Source organism: Equus przewalskii, chromosome 29, assembly GCF_037783145.1.
Source record: "Equus przewalskii isolate Varuska chromosome 29, EquPr2, whole genome shotgun sequence".
Lineage (NCBI taxonomy): Eukaryota > Metazoa > Chordata > Mammalia > Perissodactyla > Equidae > Equus > Equus przewalskii.
Genome location: NC_091859.1, coordinates 38650079 through 38671971, shown reverse-complemented (window position 1 = coordinate 38671971; position 21893 = coordinate 38650079). Strand labels below are relative to the sequence as shown.

The 21893-nt window shown below is 45.7% G+C and overlaps 1 protein-coding gene across 1 annotated transcript; it reads left to right on the top strand.

The window, feature by feature from the left end:
- The first annotated feature begins 7 nt into the window (after positions 1-7).
- On the top strand, positions 8-20735 carry DESI1 (desumoylating isopeptidase 1). The gene is made up of 6 exons (XM_070599584.1): positions 8-351; positions 11108-11129; positions 12290-12359; positions 14688-14797; positions 16072-16194; positions 18153-20735. Exons 1-6 carry the CDS (start codon positions 264-266, stop codon positions 18244-18246), a joined length of 507 nt encoding a protein of 168 aa, XP_070455685.1. The 5' UTR covers positions 8-263; the 3' UTR covers positions 18247-20735.
- Positions 20736-21893: the final 1158 nt, after the last annotated feature.

Here is a 21893-nt window from a genome sequence, read left to right as displayed (position 1 = left end):
CACGCACATGCGTGAGAGTGCGTCTCCGCCCCCGCCCCCTCTTCCGCGCGGACCCTGCCCGTCCCGGCTCTGTCACCTCACAGTAGTCGTTGCCGGTGGCGGGTGAGGGGGCGCGAGCAGCGCTGGGCCCCTCAGGCCGGGCCCCGGCTCGGTCCCTCAGCTCCCCTCGCTCCCTCCGCTCCCCACTCCCGTCGGGTACGGGAAGGTCCAAGCCGCTGCCGGGTGCCAGAGGGACTTCGTGGCCGCCGCCGCCACGGGTTCCGATGGAGCCGCCGAATCTCTATCCGGTGAAGCTCTACGTGTACGACCTGTCCAAGGGCCTGGCCCGGCGGCTCAGCCCCATCATGCTGGGTGAGGGGGCTGGGGGCGGGCGAGGTGGGGAGCCTGGGCCACGCCTCGGGTCGGGGGGGGGGGGTCGCGGAGTCCCGAGGATGGAGCAAAGCACGCGTGGAGAAGGGAGGGGTCTGAGGTTTGGGCCCCTAAGCCCCACTTTCCTGTCTTCGCGTTTAAATCCAGGAAGAAGGGATGGAGGAGTCACGCCCTCCCCTAGCTGGGGGCTCCGGCGGCGCCTGAGCCCTTCAGAGCCCCTTCAGCTTGGGGTGGGGTAAGCCGGCGGGGTCCCCGCCTCGCCTGGGGAGGCCCCTACCCTCCTTCCTCGGTGCGGGGTAGGGGAGGTGAGGATGCCTCCCGCGCGGTGCGCCTCGTGGTGAAAGGGACACTGCGGAGGGGGTGGATTCTCGGGCGGTCCTCGAGAGCCTTCCCTCCGTGCCACAAGGAAACTCTTTCTGCAGTCTCTGGGGTAGACTGGTGGGAAGAGAAAGCTAGAGGTGAAGTGAGGTCTGCTGGAGTCCGAACTCGAGAATTCAAGTTCGGCCCGACAGTGCGGTCTTTTCGACAGTTTCTAAATTGGTAGCTTTTGTCTAGATGGTAAGGAAGCAGTTCTGGGGGAGGATTGGATGCTGTTGTGTCAGTAAGGATTACTCAACGAAGTATTTCGACTGTGCTCTATTAAACTACTTAACTGCCAGGAGAGAAAAACAGCCCCAGTTCAGTGTAAATCACACTTCATCATAACCCAAATACCAAAATCTCTTGTGTAACATAGAAGTTGTCATGTTTGTGATTTCAGGTGACACTGGGCAGGAAAGGATTACAGGAATTGAAAATTGAACAACTTTGATAACATCCATTTCAATGGCTAGTTTTCCCTAGTTTAGAGAATGGAGACGTTAGACAATGTTTTAGTTCATCTGGGTGAGATAAGAGGGCAGAGGTCAAGGAAGCAAGGCTACTTTTGAGGGTATCTTTTCAGCGTCCTTGAGTTGCTAGTGTGTCATAGTGAGTTGAACTTAATCTCTTAACCCTGGGCCAGTGAGTGGTTCGTATATTTGGCTTCACGTAGGAATTACCTAGGTGCTTGTTAAAAATACAGATACCTTCATTTCCAACATATATTGTTAAATGGGAATAGAAAAGGCAAAGTTAGAATAGTTCTTTATGCAAGTGTGTGTTTAAAGCAAAAGATATATACATGCTTGCCTAGACAGTTGACTATCTGGAAGAATATATAAGAAATTGGTAACAGTGGTCGTTTATGGAAAGGGGAACTTGATGTGGGGGGCAGGAGTGAAAGGGAGACTTTGCTGTAAACTTTTGAATTGTGTACTACATACATACACTATTCAAAGTAAGCAAAGTTTTAAATATATGGATTCTAGAACCTCATTACACTAAATAAGAATCTTCTGGAGTTTTGATCCAAAAATCTGTATTTTTAATAAGCTCCTCAGATAATTCTTACACAGCCAATCCATTATTGGATAGAGGTTTGAGCCTAGATCACCAGTTGTTAAAATGACAAAGGCAAATCTGAAAGCAAAACTTAGAAAGTCACTGTTGGGGAAAGATGGTAGTCACTAATAGATTACATCAGTCAAGCTGTAACTAAACTTCTTGGAATGGGGCCATTTGGTTCACTTGATCATAGAGAGGCATTACTTAGATATTTCCTAGACCCATAAATGAAAGTTGTCCATTTTATTTTATTTTATTTTTTATTTTTTTTATTTTCTTTGAGGAAGACTAGTCCTGGGCAAACATCTGCTGCCAGTCCTCCTTTTTTTGCTGAGGAAGACTGGCCCTGAGCTAACATCCGTGCCCATCTTCCTCTACTTTATACGTGGGACGCCTACCACAGCATGGCTTGCCAAGTGGTGCCACGTCTGCACCCGGGATCTGAACCAGCGAACCCCGGGCTGCCGAAGTGGAACGTGCACATTAACCGCTGTGCCACTGGGCCGGCCCCAAAGCTGTCCATTTTACACTGGGTATTTTTTATTCTGTTATCTAACAGTTATTGATTTTAGCTGAAAGGAGCCTTAGGGATCATTGCTTCATGATTTACTGAACAGATATTTATTGAGTGCCTACTATGTGCTAGTCCATGTGTTAAGCTTAACTGAGGTGATATATCGAACAAAGATGTTCTCTCCCATCATAGAGCTATTTAGTGGGGAAGACATTAAAAATGAAGCAAATAAAAGAATTACATATTATGAGAAGTGCTGCACTGCGCAGGAAGCAAGCTAGGTGCTGAGATAGGAAATAACAAGAGAGACCTGCTTTAAATAAGGCTCTCAGGAGTAGTGACTTTTAGGTTGAGAATTTAAGGATCAGGAAGAAGTAGCCACAAGGAGGGGTGAAGGAGTTAGAGTGTTCTAGGCAGAAGGGGGATGAACCTGCCAAGGCCCTGAGACAGCAGGAAAGAGCCTTGCCTGGTCCTGGAACTGAAAGAAGGCCTTTGTGGGGTATAGTGGGTGAAGGGGAAAGTGCCATAACTGAAGATGGAGTGCTGGACCTGCCCTTACTTCGTTTAATAGATGTGAAATCCTAGAAGACCTCAGCCGGAACGTCACCAGTTTAGCACGTGTGATCGCAATGCTGTTTCTGAGAACATTGCCTTGCTGCAGGTCTAACTCCTCTGTCCCTGTCTCTCATATTGCTTTGATGCCTTTTGCAAAACTAATGAAGAAAGGGTTGTCAAAGTTAATAGTCATTACTTTCTAGAATTGAAAACTTAGGGAAAATCGTCATTGTCTTACTGGTTCATCCCCTCCAGACATCACTAACCTTAAAGTTGAGTATGTCCCAGTTCTGTTAGTAGCCATATATTTATTTCCCATTCCTAAAAATATTTGAACCTTTAAAAAATCTGTTTCCTGATTTTTGCAATGACATCTAGAAGCATATTAATAGCTAGCATTTATTGAGAGCTTACCGTGTACCAGACCCCCTTTTTCTGAGTACTTTGCGTGTGTTATAATCCTCACGACAATTTTGTGAGAAAGTTCCTCTTACTACCTCCATTTTTCATTTAAGAAAGCTGAGATATGGGCATTAAGAAATTTGCCCCAGGGGGCTGGGCTCATGGCTGAGTAGTTAAGTTTGCACACTCTGCTTTGGCAGCCCAAGGTTTCACTGGTTTGGATCATGGGCATGGACATGGCACTGCTTGTCAGGCCATGTTGAGGCGGCGTCCCACATGCCACAACTAGAGGGACCCACAACTAAAAAACATACAACTATCTACTGGGGGGATTTGGGGAGAAAAAGCGAAAAAAAAAGATTGGCAAGTTGTTAGCTCAGGTGCCAATCTAAAAAAAAAAGAAAAGAAAAAGAAATTTGCCCCAGGTCCTGCAGCTAGGAAGTGGCAGAGCTGGATTGTGAACACAGGCAGCCTGACTTGCAGAGTTCCTGTTCTCAGTCATTTTGCTGTACCACTTCCACTGTGTAATATGTTCCCTTATAACTGATGTAAAGGAGGTACCTTGTTCAAGTCTCTAAAGGTATATTTAGCCAAGTGTTTCAGTTTGGATGAGAAAGAAATCTGGGTTCAGTGTGCACGTGCCATTCGTATTCACAGATTTATGATCATGCCTCTTAGCCTCATTTTCCCAAACTAAATTAGTGTGACCTCCTCAGCAGTACCCTCTTATTCTGATTACGACAGTTTCTCATTCTAAAACCCCATCTAGTTCAGTTAAGGTCATGATTGGACTAGATAACACCCAGTATAATTCCCTTCTCCCCTGAAACAAGGTGGACCTCACAGTTTTACCCTTTCCAGTTTCAGTCTCCTAGAGTTGCTTCCCATGAAGGTGATCCTGTTCCACAGTCCTTCACTCACCAGGAAAATGTTCCCCAAATTATCCTTAGCGTTCTCATCTAGCAGTCAGCCTGATTGCACCGTTTTTTCCATAGTCACTATTTGCCTAAGATAATTAGCTATTATAATTGTCCTTCAGTTCCTCCTCTTAATAATTTTGGCTGTTCTTTAAATTTCTTGACCTCTTTCTGTGTTAAAGTACATAGAGATAAATGCAGAGGGTTTTTTTTTTTTTAATTGTGGTAAGAGGTACTTTATATTTGTTGATTGTTTTCTAATCTGAAGTCTTGTGTACATGCATGTATCCCAAGGTCACATTTATTTTTCTTTACAAGCCTATCTCAAAATTGCTCTCAGATTTAAAGACAGGCATATAGAATACACATAATGGCAGAATGCAGTCTAGTGAATATTTGAGATTTCACTGAGTTCCTTACTTAATTCTGTAGTACAAATAGTAGTGAAATAAAAGACATGAACTCTGTCCTCCAGGAGTTTATTTCACTAAAAATAATGTATGTACACATGCAACATGAGATAGCACAAAAGAGATTATGATTAGATATGAAAATGAGTGAATGGTGAAGCAATTATTTTAGGCCTTGAAAGAAGGGAGAGGCTGTGGTGGGCTGGATGTGTCAGAAAGACTTCAGCAGGAACCTTGAACTATGTTCCTAGTGGCCTGTCAGAGCTGGTGCTCGGTAAATATTGATTATGAGAATGATTGAGACTTGAACTCAAGCTTGAAGATTAAGTAGAATTTATTTGAATCTGAGGGATTTTTTTTAAATGTTTTAATGCCTTCTATTGTGCTTTGTTTTAGATTTTTATTGTTCATTGTCTGAACTGTTTTATATCAATCTAATGAATTAATTTAGTAATCATGCAATGCCTTTATGGCAAAAGGAAAACTAATATGACTTACAAGGCTCTTCCTGATCCTACTCCTGCTTTTCTCTCCACTTACCTGTCTCCACATACTGAACACGCTCAACACGAGCCTTTCTCAGCCAGATTCCACAAGAGAATTAAGCCCTATGTAGTTGAGTGCCTGTTTTCTCAGTTCTCCCAATAGATACCTTGGGGCATTAGGGCTTAATTCTCTTGCAGAACCCCCGTGGAGAAGGGCTGTTGTACACCCTAATAGGACTGAACCATTCGGTTCTTTTCTACCTCTAGGCTTTTCAAAGGCTGTGCCCTCTGCCATGAATGCTTCCCCTCCCCATCTCTTGGCCTGGCTAACTTCTGCTCATCCTTGAGTTCTCAACTAAAATGTCACTTCCTCCAGGAAACTTTCCCTGGCCCCTCAACCCCTAGATCTTGGTCAAGTGTCCCTATTATGTGCTGATAACATCCTGTACTCTCCTTTAGTAGCATCCATCATTCTTTTTATAATTGCTTGTTTTCTCATCTATGTCCACCCCCCCCCGACCCCCCCTGCCCCATAGACTGGGAGCTCCACTGGGGTCAAGAGCTCTCATTTGTATCCCCAGAGTCTAGCACAGTGCTTGGTGTTCAGTAAATACAAGCTAGGTGAATAGTGGGATGTTGCATACCTACCTCAGAGCATTGCTACAAGGCCTGACTAATAAACACAAGCAGTGATCAAAAGGGAGCCCTCTGAGGGTGCCGGTCCAGTGGCCGAGTGATTAAAGTTCTGTGCGCTCGACTTCAGCAGCCCAGGTTCATAGGTTCGGATCCTGGGCAGGGACCTGCTTCGTTCATCAGCTGTGCTGTGGAGGCATCCCACATACAAAATAGAGGAAGATTGGCACTGATTTGAGCTCAGGGCTAATCTTCCTGAAGTGAAAAAAAAAAAAAAAGAGGAGGATTGGCAGTGGCTGTTAGCTCAGAGTGAATCTTCCTCACCAAAAAAAAAAAAAAAAAAAAAATGAGGAAACCCTCTGAGGACTGAGGAAAAGCACTCAGGAGCCAGTTATTTTTATGCTGGGAAAGAATCCTGTACTAGCTTAAAGGAATCCTAGTACTAGAGTTTTTTGAGGATTAAAATACCCAGTCAGTTTTTAACAATGTATTGCATTTTGATTTTTGTGATAACCTTCCTCTGCTTAAAGGAGGGGCAGGCCCCCTTACCAATAGACATTTTTTACAATATTGGCACAGAGGCCCACCTATGTTATACAAATATTTCCTTCTACCTCTTCCCACCTAGATTCCATATTTATCCAGTAGTTCCAGTTAACTCCTTCACATTGCTGGAATCTGGCAAGTGACCAAGCCAACCAGCTGATTAAAACACTGCCAATCAAAAACACTTTGTCACTAGGGGAAGAATCTTTGAGGTGAGCTGGGGCTACAGTTGACTTATACTAATGAGGGGCTGCCTGCACAGAAGCCCCTGCTCCTGGAGCCCCATCACCATCATCCACTTTATGCTTATTAGTAGACATTGGTTTAGCACCAGCAGTATTCCAGGTGCTGATCTTGAGCATGTCCTACAACCAGTATTTATGTATGTATGCACAAGCTCCATCCATCCTAGCTGATGGGGAGGTAGATGGAGGGTTTTTTCCCCTGGCTTTTATAGGTTTACTTTACAATCAGCGGAAAGCTGACTAATGTGGACCTCACTGTGCATTCTTTGTTATTCATGATGAAAAGCAGAGCTGATATCCATATCTTCCACTTATTTTCGTGTGCATACTTCATAGGCCTTGAAATCAATGCAGTGGATGTGGGGACGTGCAGCCCTCTGACCCATCTGCTCTCCAGCTTGCTGAGGAAATCCTAGTGGGAAAATAATCTACTTCTATAGTGTGCTAATATCCACTGAGCCTAATTCATTGTCCCAAAATGGCCTCTTGCCCTAATTCAATCTCAAACCACCCCCTCCTATTCACCTACTCCCACCCAGTCTGGTCAAAAAATTTAAAAAATCAATTCAGTCCCTCTTTCCAATGCCTGTCGCCCTGAGGAGGAGGCCCTGGCCTTCGTTCTTTTCCTCCCAAGAGCAGGCTGCTGAACAGCTACCCTCACATTTCTGCCTGAGCTGCTCCAACAAGTATATAGTCATAGTTTTCTTTTTCTTGTTTTATGCTGGACAAACCACGCATCTTTATTTTTTAAATGATGTTAATAAATATTTGCCCTACTCTACCATTAAAGATGTTGTTGAGAATAAGGATAACTATGAAGCACTTTAAATTAAGAAGATATGTAAATCCACTCAATTTATTTCATTTTATTTCTTTTTTCTGCTTTTTCTCCCCAAACCCCCTAGTACATAGTTTATATTTTAGTCGTGGGTCCTTCTAGTTTTGACATATGACACGCCACCTCAGCATGGCCTGAAGAGTGGTGCCATGTCTGAACCATCGAAACCCTAGGCCGCCGAAGCGGAGTGCACGAACTTGGCCATGGGGCCAGCCCACTACTCAATCCATTTTAAATGTTGTCCCTATCACCATTCTAGGGATGGATGAGATCTTAAGTGTACCTTGATGTAGTTGAATAAGGAGGAAGTGTAGTGGCCAGCTTATAGGGAAATGTCGTGATCAATGCAGAGAATATCAAGGAGAATAAAGTAGGGTTTGTATCCTGCAACTTTTAAATTATTTTTCAGGTGTACAATAATGGACAGAATGATCTCTGAGGCCCCTCTGCAAAAATCCATTATTTTAGCAGGGCTGGGTTTCACTTAATGCATCTGTCCAGCTGTCCTCCTGGGTCATTGAGCGTAGGCATCTGAGAGGGCAGTAGCAGACTTGGCATGTAATATGCCGTGGTTGCAAAGTTATTTGAACGACAGGTCAGGGCAGCCAAGATTGGGGTTAAGAACTTTGGCCTCAGTAGCACTGTGTGTCACCCACAGAGCTAACAAAACAGAAGAGCTCCTCTCAACAGCTGTGCTTGTACTTTGCTAGGTGCTGGAGTTACAAAGATGCATAAGAAACTGCTCTTGTCTTTGAGACAATTGTAGTGTAATCAGAGAGAAAGACACATAAATCAGTAGTTTTGATACCAAGTACTATAAGAGCAGCCATAGGGGGCCGGCCCCGTGGTTGAGTGGTTAAGTTCGCCCACTCTGCTTCGGCGGCCCAGGGTTTCGACAGTTCGGATTCTGGGTATGGACATGGCACCACTCGTTAGCCCATGCTGAGGCGGCATCCCATATGCTGCAACTAGAAGGACCCACAACTGAGGCCTGCCCGGTGGCGCAGCAGTTAAGTGTGCACGTTCCGCTTCGGTGGCCCGGGGTTTGTGGGTTCGGATCCCAGGTGCAGACATGGCACCAGGTGGCAAGCTATGCTGTGGTAGGTGTCCCACATATAAAGTAGAGGAAGATGGGCATGGATGTTAGCTTGGGGCCAGCAAAAAGAGGAGGATTGGCAGATATTAGCCCAGGGCTAATCTTCCTCAAAAAAAAAAAAAAAGGACCCACAACTAAAAAATATACATCTATGTACTAGGAGGATTCGGGGAGGGGGTGGGGAAGAAGGTTGGCAACAGTTGTTAGCTCAGTTGCCAATCTTAAAAAAAAAAAGAAAGGAATGAGTGTTTTTTTAGTGTGTGTGTTATGTGCCAGGCACTGTGCTTAGCATATTTCATTTGTCATCTTTTTTAATCTTGGAAATGATATGAGGTAGACACTATTATTATGCTATTTTTTTTAACAGAATAGGAAAATAGGAAACTAAGGTTTAATTTTAGCTCAGTTTGGATAAGGGCAGAGCCTGTCCCACAGTCTCTAGGGGGCTACCCCAGAAACCCCAGGCCAGAATCCTTCTGTCCATTTGTGATCTTGTGGGCCAGGGCAGCATCTCTTAGTGAAAAGCCAACTGGTCTCTGAACCTGGAAGAGAGGCAGAAGAACTCTGCTACATTGCATTTCCCTGTGTTACTTCATTTAGCCAGGTAACACTAACAGCAAAGAAGGAAATGTTTACATGTAAAACAGATACAGCATTTCATATTAATTTGCTGGGTACCGAAATCTGTTCTTAGATCTTACCCACCAATCTTGAAGTAGAGTTTCTTTTATCTTTTGGAGGTCTTTACCCTTTTCTCCAAGGAGGCCATTATACCTAATACCATCTCCATTTATCAAACTTGTGTGTTTTGCACAATATAATGCTTTATATACATTATCATTACTGGTCACAACAACTGTATTGAAGAAACTGATGCTCAGAAAGGTTGAGTAACCTTCCCAAGATCCACTGCTAGCAAGGAGAAAAGCTGGGATCTGAACCTGTGTCGTCTTCTTAACTGCCTCTGATGACACTATGCTGAGCCCTCCGTAGATTGTCATGGAGGGGCCATGGTTTCTTTTGTCTCTTCCAAAGAAGAAAATTAGATTAATGTTATCTCATTAAAAGTTTTCTTAAAGGGGCAAGATATTTATTCTATTTATTTCCTAGGTAAATTCCATAATTTACCTAGGAAAGGAAATAGTGTGATTTACGCAAAGGGAGAAGCACAAGCTCACACCTGTTTTACCACACAGTGCTCAGAGTTTCATCCTTTAGAAAGTCACAGGGCAAACACTAAAAGTAACGTGTGGCAATCAGTAAATAGTTAAGCTGAAATTACAGGCAAAGGTGAGTGATGTTTGGTAATGTTCCCACATCTCTCACTGCCCTTCCTCTTCATCCTTAGCGCTGTTGTGCAGTGTCTCCCACGGACTACTGCAGAGAACTCCTCACTCTCATCTGCTGTCTCTGCTCTCTTCCCTTCAAACCATCTTCTATACTTATAGTTGTCTTTTAGAAGATATAGTTATCTTTTAAAAACATGGATCTGTACTCCACTGTAACAACCTTCAGTGCCCCCGCAGTGTAGGACAGCCTTGAGTCCAGGCTTACTCTACTTTGCTGTGCCCTTGCTGGCCACTTTTCCTCTTAGCACCATCACTGTACCCTTTGCTCTACGCTGCAAGACCTTAGTCTTTTTCACAACTGTGTATTTGCACATACTATTCCCCGTTGACAGAAACGTCCACCCCTGCCCCTACTTGTTGCCTGGTTGAATTGTAGCTACTGAAGGGCGTTCTTTGTCTTTATTATATAAAGCACCTTATTCTTACCACTATTACAGAGCCTGTCAACATGTGTTTTAGTCAATTATGTGTGTGCCTCTCTTTCCATTTGACTTTGGACTCCTTAAAGGCAGCCCAGTGATCTGTTCGTATTTGCATTTCCATACCTAACATTTTTTCTGGCATATAAAGTTATAGAATACATGTGCATTGACTGTTCAAATGGATGGCATTGACAAAGTTTTGCTCTATTATTTTCTAAAGGCTCTTACCTCACATATGCTCAGTGAAGAAGTGGATAATAGCTTTTCTATGCTGTTGTTTTACTGTAGTCTCTATAGATGAGACAAAGAATTTTATTTTTTTTATTTTTTATTTTTCCTAAAGATTGGCACCTGAGCTAACAACTGTTGGCAATCTTCTTTTTTTTTCTTCTGCTTTTTCTCCCCAAATCCCCTCAGTACTTAGTTGTATATTTTAGTTGTGGGTCCTTCTAGTTGTAGCATGTGGGACGCCACCTCAACATGGCCTTGTGAGCGGTTCCATGTCCGCGCCCAGGATCCTAACCAGCGAAACCCTAGGCTGCCAAAGCGGAGTGCACGAACTTAACCACTCGGCCATGGGGCCGGCCCCGAGACAAAGAATTTTAAAAAGCAAAGTTGAATTGACCCCAAAGGGGAAAGAAAAGCAGCCATAAAATTGGAGTACATCTATACCAGTGTTTTTATCTTGCATTCTGATGAAAGATTCTTATCACTCTTCAACATACTGAACACAGCATATCCATGTCACCACCTAAAGACCTTATTAGAGGAGAACTGCATTCCTAGAAAGTTCCCCAAGTGGTTTATAATGGGTCACTCTGGACATGAGTGATGTTCAGAATTTACTCAGGTTACAAGGCTGTTTAGTCCCAAGTGGCTAAATCTCTTCTTTTCTCCACAGGGAAACAACTGGAAGGCATCTGGTAAGTTGGTGGGACTCCTTTCATTGACTGGTTTATGAAACACAGCAGGACCTGTGCATTTCAGGTTCCAGTCTGTGGCTTCTAGCTTGACATCTAGCTCTCTGGGCCATAAATCTTCAAGTTCTGAAGCAGTGCTTCTCAACCAGGGGTCATGTTGCCCCCCTCCCCAGATGTTTGGCAGTGTCTGGAGACATTTTTGGTGGGTAGGTGGAGGCCAAGGATGCTGCTACAAACATCCTACAATGCACAGGACAGCCCTCCACAACAAAGAATTATCTAACCAAATATGTCAGTGGTGCCAAGGTAGAGAATCCCCTAAAGAAAGGCAGAATGATGTCATGCCCACCCCGACCAAGCTTTCTAACTACAGAATTCTCGAGGGCCCCACATGTCTGTCTTAAAATACATCTACTTTGGTCTCTCAGTACTGGACACGTCCCTGTCAGACAATAAGATGGTGGCTGAGCTCTCAGTTCCATTTAGGAGGAAACCATAGCAGGTGTTCCATCTGGACTCCTAGAGCCTTCTGACATTGGGGTTGACCAGAATGACACTTTGCTTTGTTTGACTCGGACCAAGAAGTAATATGAGCACTTTTACCTGTGGTAGGTCTACATTTACCATCATCTGGTCTTTCCCTCAGCATGGTCCAGGTTAACTGCTCCTGTTAGCTTAAAAAGCCTGGAAACACACCTTGGTCTGCAGAGCTTTATTTTAGTAATTGATTTGTCAATATCAGGGTGAATCTCCAGGGACTCCCCTCTGTTCACATGATCTACAGCAGTGCTTCTCGACCAGGGGCGGTTCTGCCCCAGGAGACATTTGGTAATATCTGGAGACATGTTTGGTTGTCACAGCTGAGGGAGGATGCTACTGGCATCTAGTGGGTAGAGGCCAGGGTATGCCAGAGATCCTAGAACACACAGAACAGCCCCTCACAACCAAGAATTATCCAGCCCCAAATGTCAATAGTGCCAAAATTGAGAAACCCTGATCTGTAGTATTTATCTTACCTTTGTTTGGTTGGTTTTATAAGGGTATTGGCCTTTTATAACGCATATCCTTGGGCATAAATTATTCTCATTGCAGTGTGGTGTTTGCTTTTTTCTCAGACCAGTGTTAAGTTTTCTGGCTTATTCTGTCTCTTCTCTGCGTTGCAGGCACACTTCCATAGTTGTGCACAAGGATGAGTTCTTCTTTGGCAGTGGTGGTATCTCCAGCTGTCCCCCGGTGAGTGTCTTCCCCCCACCGTGTCCTGCAGTCTCAGGTTCCTGGGGGTTCCCACAGACCAGGAACTTTGCTACTCCTGTATACATTCTGGCTTCTAGCCCAGTGTATATAGGCTTATAGCATAGTTCCTCATAGCCATCCTAAGACTCAGCTCAAGAAAACCCTTCCAGACCCTCCAGCCAGTTGCCCTCCTCTCTGCTCCCACACTACTTGTGGATCCCTCTGTGTCACACTGAGCATATGGTGAAATTAACTATTTCTGAGTCTCCACAGGGAGCTGTTTGTTAGCTCCTTGTGGGCTGAGACTGTCTCTCACTCCTCTGTCCCCATCACCAGCTCAGTGCCTTGCTCATAGTATGAACTCAGCCAACGTTAAGCTGAATGAGGAAGACTCTGAGAGGTAAAGTGAGTTGCCCAAAGTTCCATGGCCAATAAGTGGTACCAGTACTAAAACTCAGGTCTCTGCCTCTAATGCCCACGCCCTTTTCCAAAAAATTTCTGTTTGAGCTATCTAAGGGGTATCACAGAAGGTGCTCAAGCAAAGACCAAGCAACCATTCATTTTGGTACTCATAAATGGGAAGTTGTTCTTGATTTCTTCCCCTTTCTCACTAGCTCCCCACCTCATATAACAAATCCTTCATTAAGCCCTGTCATTTCTACCTTGCAAATGTATCTTAAGTCAGTCTGTCTCTCTTCATCTCTTCCCATTTTTCCAGAGCTTTCACCTTAATTAATCAGGCCACCTTCATGCCTAGCCTGGACCACAGCAATGCATCTACTCTTCCTCCTCAGTCAGTTCTCTACACAGGAGGCAAAGTCATCTTTTCAAAATGAAAATCTGATCATGACATTCTCCTGCTTAAGCCAGAACTCTCCCCTTTGCTCTTGGAATAAAAGCCAGAAAGCTTAGCATGGCCTCCAAGGCCCTTCCTGATCTGGTCTCAGTCTCCCTCTCTGGATGGCCTCTTTTCAGATTGTGCCCTTCCCCATCCCCTCTCTCTTCTCATCCTTGGAACACACCTTGGACATTGAAACCTGTCCTCTGACATCAGTCCACCTCCCTGATCCTTCACCTGGCTGTGCCTCTCCGTCCTTCCTCTTAGAGCTCAATGTCACTTTCTCAGACAAGTCTTCCCCCACCCTTCAGACTGGGAAGGTCCCCTGTGATATGTGCTGATGGCATTCTGTACTTTTCCAGCAAGACCTTATCACAGCTTGCAATTATACATTGGTTTTTGGGATTTTTTTGTCTGCCTTCCCTGGTAGACCGTAACCTCCATGAGGGCAAGAATCTCATGTTTTGTCCCCATTGTACCCCCAGTGCCTAGCATAAGGCCCAGCACAGAGTGAATTCTTAGGATGTTTGTAATATGAAAGTAATAGGAGGTCGAATAGTGACCTCTTAGTCTCTTGCAACACTGAGATGATTATTCTCAGACCACCATAATGATCGTTCTCACCATGCTTTCCCCAGTGCCTGGAACAAGGTCAGGCACATAGTAGCTGCTCAATAGCTACTGTGTGAATTAATGATCTTTTCAGGGAGCTCTGCTCTGGAGTGCTCTCCTTTACTCCCTAGCCCATTCCCAGCTCTGCAGCAATCCTGTTGCTTCCCCCTTGGCTAATTTCCCCCTGGGCCTCAGTCTCTCCTTCAATCTGCTGTGGCAGTCTGCTAACCTATGGATGAGGGTTTTCTGTAGGCCTTTCAGGGGCCATTAACTCCCTTGCCTGGGGAATCCTATCACCCTTGTTAGATTAGCTTCACAGGTCAAAAAAGAACTGAATTGTGGAAATATTTGCCAGCCTGCCAGATTTCTCACAATCCTTCACATTTTCCCACTGTTACAAGGGACATCGAGTGTGTCACAAGAAAACCCGGCTGCACACATTATGAATACAGGCATGGAAAGATGGCCTATCAAGTGTGAGCCATTTTTAGTTGTCCTGTTCTGCCCTTGTGATCAGGCATGTTGGGGACAAAGCGAGACTTCGGATTCTGGGATTTTATCTTTTTATCAGCCGAATGAGTGGACACCATCAGGAGACTGACCTGCAGAGACTTGGCTTCCAAGGGCCCCACCAGAAACAAGAAGCCCGACTTCTTAGCCGTGTTGCCAGCACATGGCAATGGAAATTCAGCAGGAAGCTCTAAGCCATTATAGCCTTAACACAAATAGGAAATAACACTCTTCATCTGCCCTGGGTGCTCTGAAAGTTGAAAATGAAGTTGTTGGAACGGAGCATTTGTGGTCTTCTGTGGGAAGCCACATTAAAAAATTCAATGGAGATTGTGATTTAATGACTTTCTTTGGGTTGGCTCTTTTAGGGAGGGACATTGCTTGGGCCCCCAGACTCTGTGGTTGATGTGGGGAGCACAGAAGTCACAGAAGAAATCTTTCTGGAATACCTGTCCTCCCTGGGGGAGTCTCTGTTCCGGTGAGTGGAGACAGGGGTGGTGGTTAGTTGTGTCTGTCTCCCCCACTAGATAATCGGCCCCAGAGGGCAGCTACCAAGTCATATCCCCCGAAGCACTCAGCACAAAGTCTGGCCCAGTGTTTGCTGAGTGAATATGAAGAGAAGGCAGTTTTCGTGCCATAAGCAGAGCTCAGTGTTGCTCCAAGGCTGATGTTCCATCCCAGCATACCTTCTGCTAAAACTTTGAGCAAAGGAAGGGCTAGTTATTCCTTCTGATTAAAATCAGCTGCTGCTATTTCAGCAAATGCTGCTCTCAACCCCTACTGGCCAAGTATTTTGTCCTGAAAATCAAAAACAGGGTTTGTAGAGGGGTTGGGATGAAATACAAACTTGAACAGATTTTCTCTTAAGGAAGCTTTAGTTGATTTCAGTAAGTGTTAAATTCTAACCCTAGAGCTCTGCTTTTGTGAATGGGAAGGTCTCCTGAAACCGTAGAGGAGCTACATACAGACAGTCCCTGACCTATGATGGCTCGACTGATGATTGTTTGACTTTACAATAGTGTGAAAGTCTCACACGTTCAGTAGAAACCATACTTCAAATTTTGAATTTGATCTTTTCCCAGTACCATACTCTCTTGTGATGCTGGGCAACAACAGTGAGACAGAGTTCCCAGTCAGCCCCGTGATCACAAGGGTAAACAACCGATACGCTTGCAACCATTCTCTACCAAGACAGCCATTCTGTTTTTCACGATCAGTACAGTATTTAATAAATTACATGAGATATTCAACATTTTATTATAAAATAGGCTTTGTGTTAGATGATTTTGCCCAACTATAAGCTAATGTAAGTGTTCTGAGCGTGTTTAAGGTAGGGTAGGCTAAGCTGTGATGTTTAATAGGTTAAGTGTATTAAATGCATTTCAACTTATGTACAATATTTTCAATTTACGCTGAGTTTATCTGGATGTAATCCCATTCTAAGTTAAGGAAGATCTGTATTTTTATTTCATCCTTACCTTAAAAATCTGCTATTGACAACCAGAAGGTCTTACAACTAGAATATACAACTATGTACTGTGGGACTTATGGGGAGGAGGAGAAGAAGAAAAAAAAATCTGTTATTAATGGTCCAGAGTGGCAAATGAAGCAGTCCTTTTGGACTGTAAGAGAGAAGGGAAATCAGAGCCTTCACATTTCAGCTGTGCTCACCATTTCATTACTTGGATTTGAGTTATTTCATATAGATGCTTGCTAACTGTCTGTTCTCCAAACCTTTCTCACACTGTACAGAGGTGAGGCCTACAACCTCTTTGAACACAACTGTAACACCTTCAGCAACGAAGTGGCACAGTTCCTGACTGGGCGGAAGATCCCTTCCTACATCACTGACCTTCCCTCTGAAGTTCTCTCCACGTAAGTGGCCTCTGTCTCTGCCCCTGCCTTTGAGATCCCCATTCATAGTCAGTGCCACTGCTCTGCCCTCCCCTGATCTCAGCAGAGTCCTCCCAAAACCTGTCACAGTGGCAGCTTCTAACAGGGATGGCCACCATCTCTCCACTCACTGATGCTCACATGTGTTACCTTCACCCTCCTTGGAGTTGGACCAACTCTAGCCTGGCTGGAGTGCAATGGCAGAACTTAGAAACCCACTTGACACTGGCTTCAGTATTTGTACAGCATCCTGGCATTTGTCCTTCCCCTTGCACATGAAGCATGCCGCTCCTTAGAAGTCTCCACTTAAAATGCACTTTTAGATAGTCAAGCAGAGAGTAGATCAGAGATTTAGTAGGGTGGCTTGTTTTTTAACTGTTGTTAGTCTTTCTTCCCCTGCTTCGTGACCTCTCTGATGCCCTCAAAGACAACTCCTACCTGCCCTTGTACCTTGTAGCACAAAGTCAGCCCTCAGTAGATGTTTTCTTCAAGAACGGTCTGTAGCCTCTCCCTACCCTGATGTGGTCCACACCTTGTAGGCCATCATCCAGGTGGTGTCCCTGAAAGGGGACACACACACCCAAAGCCATCACACCCCTCCCTCCCTTTGCTGTTGGTTGGCTTCAGGCAGCCTCTGCCCACTCCAGGACCATATCTATTTGCTGCCTCTGACTCAGTTTCTCCTGAACTTGGGCCCTGTCCAACGGGGATCCTGGCAGGTTTAGCAGGCTCTGCAAGGTGAGCTGTTTTTCACACCTGGGTAGGAACCCCTCAGGAAAAACTTGCATAGGAAACAAGGCTGATGAGGAGAACCCCATCTCCCAGCCCTGGCCCTGCCTTCCTGTTCCTTGGTGTGTGTTAAACCCCATAGCCTTACTGAAGGATCTAGGTCATGGGGCCCTGAGCAAACCAAGCAGTTGGAACGTTCTTGCTGTTACCATTTGATGGGTGGAGTTCCTGGACTTGTCTGAATTAGGGTTAATATTTCTTGGTTTCATCTGTTTATGCTTTGGAATACTTCATTCCCTTTGAACTTGAGGATGTTTTTCAAAAATGGCAGTATCCACTGAAGAAAAAGAAAGCCAGTAAGTGAGATGTGTTGTGGGAAACCTGATTTAAGGTTGCTGTAATCTTGGAAAGTCTCTAAGACTAAAGTATTTGCAGTGTTTTTTTGAGCTGAGCTACTCTGAGAGCAAACTGGGAGCCCTTTAGAAAGCAGCATTAACAGCTTCTGACAAGCTGCATTTGTCATTTTTCCTGAATATTGCCTGTACTTCCCAGAAGACTTCAGTCCTGGAGGGATCCAGTTGTGTGCCATTCTCACTCCTAATTATCTTGGTGTGTGTGTGTGTGAGGAAGATTGTTGCTGAGCTAACATCTGTGCTAATCTTCCTCTATTTTATGTGGGATGCCACTACGCTGTGGCTTGACAAGCAGTGCTAGGTCTGCACCCAGGATCTGAGCCTTTGACCCCCAGGCTACCGAAGCAGAATACGTGAACCTAACCACTATGCCACTGAGCCAGCCCCCTATCTTTTTCATATCCTTTTTTTTTGCCCCAGCTTTCTCACTCAAACTTTATCTTATTGTACCATGAGAATTAAAGATACAAGTACAGAAAATAGAGAAAGCTCTAGTTCCCTGTACATAGCCAGCCTGTTTACACCACAGCTAACCAGGATCTAGAGGCAAAGATAGTAAGATGGTAGCTTCTACTGAGGAGGGGACCCCAGGAGTAAAAATGCAGAGCAGGCTATTTAGAGATCCCTTCTGTGAAAACTGGTGTGTGAGGTAGGGGAGAAGACGAACTGAGGTAATGGTGTCCTCCTTCCTGGTGTGCTGGTGCTGCTGCACCTGTGGGCAGAGCTGGGCGCGCTGGCCGGCTGTGGCAGTCTACAACAGAGAGCCCACCCCAGCTCCCATGTCTGTTTTCTCCACAGGCCCTTCGGACAGGCTCTGCGGCCCCTCCTGGACTCCATCCAGATCCAGCCTCCTGGAGGGAGCACTGTGGGCCGACCCAATGGCCAGAGCTAACAGGACTGCATGGGACCGCCCTGCCTCACCGGGGCTTTTCCTTTTTAAACAAAACAAACCCTACCAGATTTCTATTTTATAATTTTACATCAGAGCTAACAACCAGGGGACGGCTTTTTAAATTTTCCAGGGAAGGAGATCATCAGGCTGCATGTAGGACAATGCTGCTAAGAAACAGAACAAAATGCCATCCCTTCTAATAGTATTATACTAATTTATTAAGGCTGTCTTGTCTGTGAGTTCACTTTTGACGCTGTTTCCTCAGCGTCCTTCACACTGGAGAAAGGGAGGGGGTTTGTTTAAGCAGAAAGCAAGAGGCACAGTTTGGGGGAGCCCCAACCTAGAACCTCTTTCCAGAGAAGACCCACACTCTACCCAGGTTGCCACCATCTGTGGGACCCAGGTGAATTTTACAACATCCATGAGCCGGAAGGAGTTACTCTCTAGTGTTAAATGAACCAAAGGATTTGGTGCAGGTGGGATCAGTTTCAGGATGACTAACCCAACCTAAGTGAACTCTTTAGCCACAATCTCTCTCACCTTCCCTCTGCTACCCCAAACAAGGCCATGGGGCCAGGGCTTGAGCAACCAGAAGCATTAGGATCGAGAGAGTGACAGCAAGTGTCAGGCCAGAGAAAACAGGATAAAGCCATTCCTCCTTCCATCTAGACTGATTGCCAATCCTCTGACATCAATTTTGGAGAACTTGCCTGGCTGCCTACAGGCTGCTCTTCCTAAGCATAGCTGACCTGTGAAAGTTAATGAAGGCCTGGGCAGAAACCCAGGCCTTTTGTCTGCAAGTAATAATATAAGTTATTTATGGTCACTATGCCCACCCTACCCAGACCAATATGCAGTATTCAGCTAGGACCAAGGGGAAATGATTCCCTGCTCTAGGAAAATATCCCTGATGTAGAAAGAATAATAGTACAGAATCAAAGTGGCAAAAAAAATTTAGAGTTGTTTCTGATAGGGATTTTTACGGTATCTTAAATGTGTTTTGAAGGCAAATGTTGTTTCCGTTGTCATTCTGACCTTAAGGAAGCATGGTTGGGGGTGTGAGTGGGCATTTTTCTAATGAACTGCTGCTAGGAGCTTATAGGCAAGGAAGATTCTGGAAGCTTCTTATCTCGAGAGGCTTTCACATTCCCTTTCTTCACATGAGCCTCCCTTAAGTTAGTTTTTGAGGAAGTTGAGTGTGGAGAAGGGGCTCAGAGCTGCCAGGTACCTGAGTCGCAGCCCTGGCATCCTCGGGCCCCTCCTGCCAAGGCTTCTGCCACTTCTCAGACTTGAATTATGTTCTCTTTCCTGGGGTCTGGCCTGCAGCAGTGCCTTTCCTCTCCAAAAAGCTGCTGCTCATCTTTGGCCTCATCTCCTCCTATCTCTGCTGTTAGCCATAGCAGTTGGCATCTTCAGGGTCTCAGCTAAAGGAGATGTCATTCTGCCTTAGTGTTTGCCTGTGGCCTGACTAGGGGCATGCCCATGATGACCAGCTGTGATGCCAAGTGACATTTTGGAACTTTTAAGGTTGGAGGCCGAACAATGAGCAGTTTTATTCTTCTCAAGACCCACTGATTTGCCAGTGTGCATGGTAGAGCAGAAACCAGCAGAGACTGTTATTTAATGCTGACCTACTGGCAGAATTGGGCCATGGAGAATGGAGTTCAGGCTGGGTTTCTCCTGGGAGGGCACCACATTGGTTGAGGCCATCGCTCTGCTTCCCACCTGGGTTTCTTTCCTTTTCCAGCTTGCCTTGCCCTGCCGTCTCTCTCTTCCAGGCTCCTGCTCCAGACCTCTCCTCCCAGAGTTCTCAGCTCTAGCCAGAGGGTGTTGGGCATCACAAACTCCCCTTCTCTCTCCTCCCCCATATCCAGGCTCACCTGGTTTCATTCCTCCCAGCAGTCACCTCCAGACCAAGGGCTATACCAAGAAGTTAGCCTAAGTGGCTCCCTTGAGAGACTTTGAGTTGCTTGGTTCGTTGAATAGCCCCCCTTCATGCCCAGCAGCCATTCGTGCCAATGCCTGTGCCAGGGTTTGTGGGGAGAGATGGAGGGATCAGTGAGCTGTCTTCTCAGAACTCTGCAGGAAGCCCAGCTCTCCTTCCCCCACTGGAGCCCCACCATCACTAACTAGGGGCTCAGGTCAGGACCCCCAACCCCATCCTCACATTTCTCTGTCTATCCCAGAACCTCAGGAGCATGCTCACAGGACCATCTAGCTCTACATGGGCATGAGCAGGTGAGCAGAGTGAGAAATGAGCCGTGTGTGTAATTGTGTTGCACAGTGGACACCTCTATAGAAGTCCATCGGTTTAAAGAGACAGGGAAGGAGGAGGGATGAGACCGTCACCCCTCCCAGAAATAAAGCTTCTACCTTTGAGATTCCTTTTTCCCTTGAAGTCAAACTAATAACTGTGTCTAGTATGGAGGTGTTTGCTGGTTTTCTTTGGTGTTTTTTCTAATGCAATAAACTCATTTCTGCCTGCTGCATTTGTGTAGCGCTTGAAAGTCTGGGTATGCGTCCAACATGAACCAACCCTGGGCTTCTCAATCTTTCTCCCTCTGAGCTTAACTTTGCTGAGTCTGGATGTGCCACCTTTGCTTGGTTGTACACCTTGTCGATAAGGAGTGACAAAAGCAGGGAAGAATGTATGACTTTTACCATTGGTTTATAAAGATGGGGAAAGGACCCAGAGAGAATACTACTTGCCCAAGGTCACCTCATGGCTGGTGGTGGAGTGAGAGTCAAAAGCCTGGTCTGCAGGCTCCAACTTAGGAGATCTTCCACTTCAGGACTTTGGCCATGAGGGGACATCTGGCCTCCCCAGAAAGTGTTCACTTCTAGTTTCAGTTGGCCATAGGCTGGGTCTGTGGCCTCAGGGATCTCTCCACACCATGTTGCCATGGCCTCACCATGGCCTCACTGAACAAGTGTTGGGGCAGGTGGACAGCTCTGAGTGCCCCTGGTACTACCTGACACCAGCTTTGCTGCAGGTTCAGTCAACCTTTGAGTGCTGTCGACGAGCCCAGCCTGTGCTAGGCACTTTCACACACAACGGACTTGAGACGTGGGTCTTGGTCCCATTTTATAGATGGGGAAACAGGTGTAGAGAAACTAATCTAGGTGGCAGGTGGCTGAGCCGTTGAATCCAACCATGTTCTCGCCACCACACTGCTAAGACCCCATCATTGAGGCATTCCTCTTTCCAGTGTGCCAGCTTAAGAGTAAAACAAGAGATTCTGTCCTCCAGAGGACAGGGCAGGTGGCTTTGCCTGATGTATTTCCTTCCTAAGAGCTGACACGTTCCGAGGCAGGAGTCCTTAAGAATGCCTACTCTGAGATCACACAGCCTACGCTTAAGTCCTAGCTTTGCCACTTGTAGGCCAGTCTGTTTGTCATCTTATCTGTAAAACTGGGAATATGGTACCTCCCTCACAGGGTGGCTTTGAAGAGAGTAAAGTGCCCAGTGTTTGGCGAAGATTAAATGCTCAGTGAGTCAGGACAAGAGGGCAGAGTCCATTCAACAGCTACTGACTGGGGACTCCTGCGAGCCAGCTCGTGCAGAGGCTCTGGCCAGTCCTCTTTGCTGAGGACAGTTTACAAGACAATACTGCAGACATGCACTGCCTGCTTCTGCAGGAAATGGC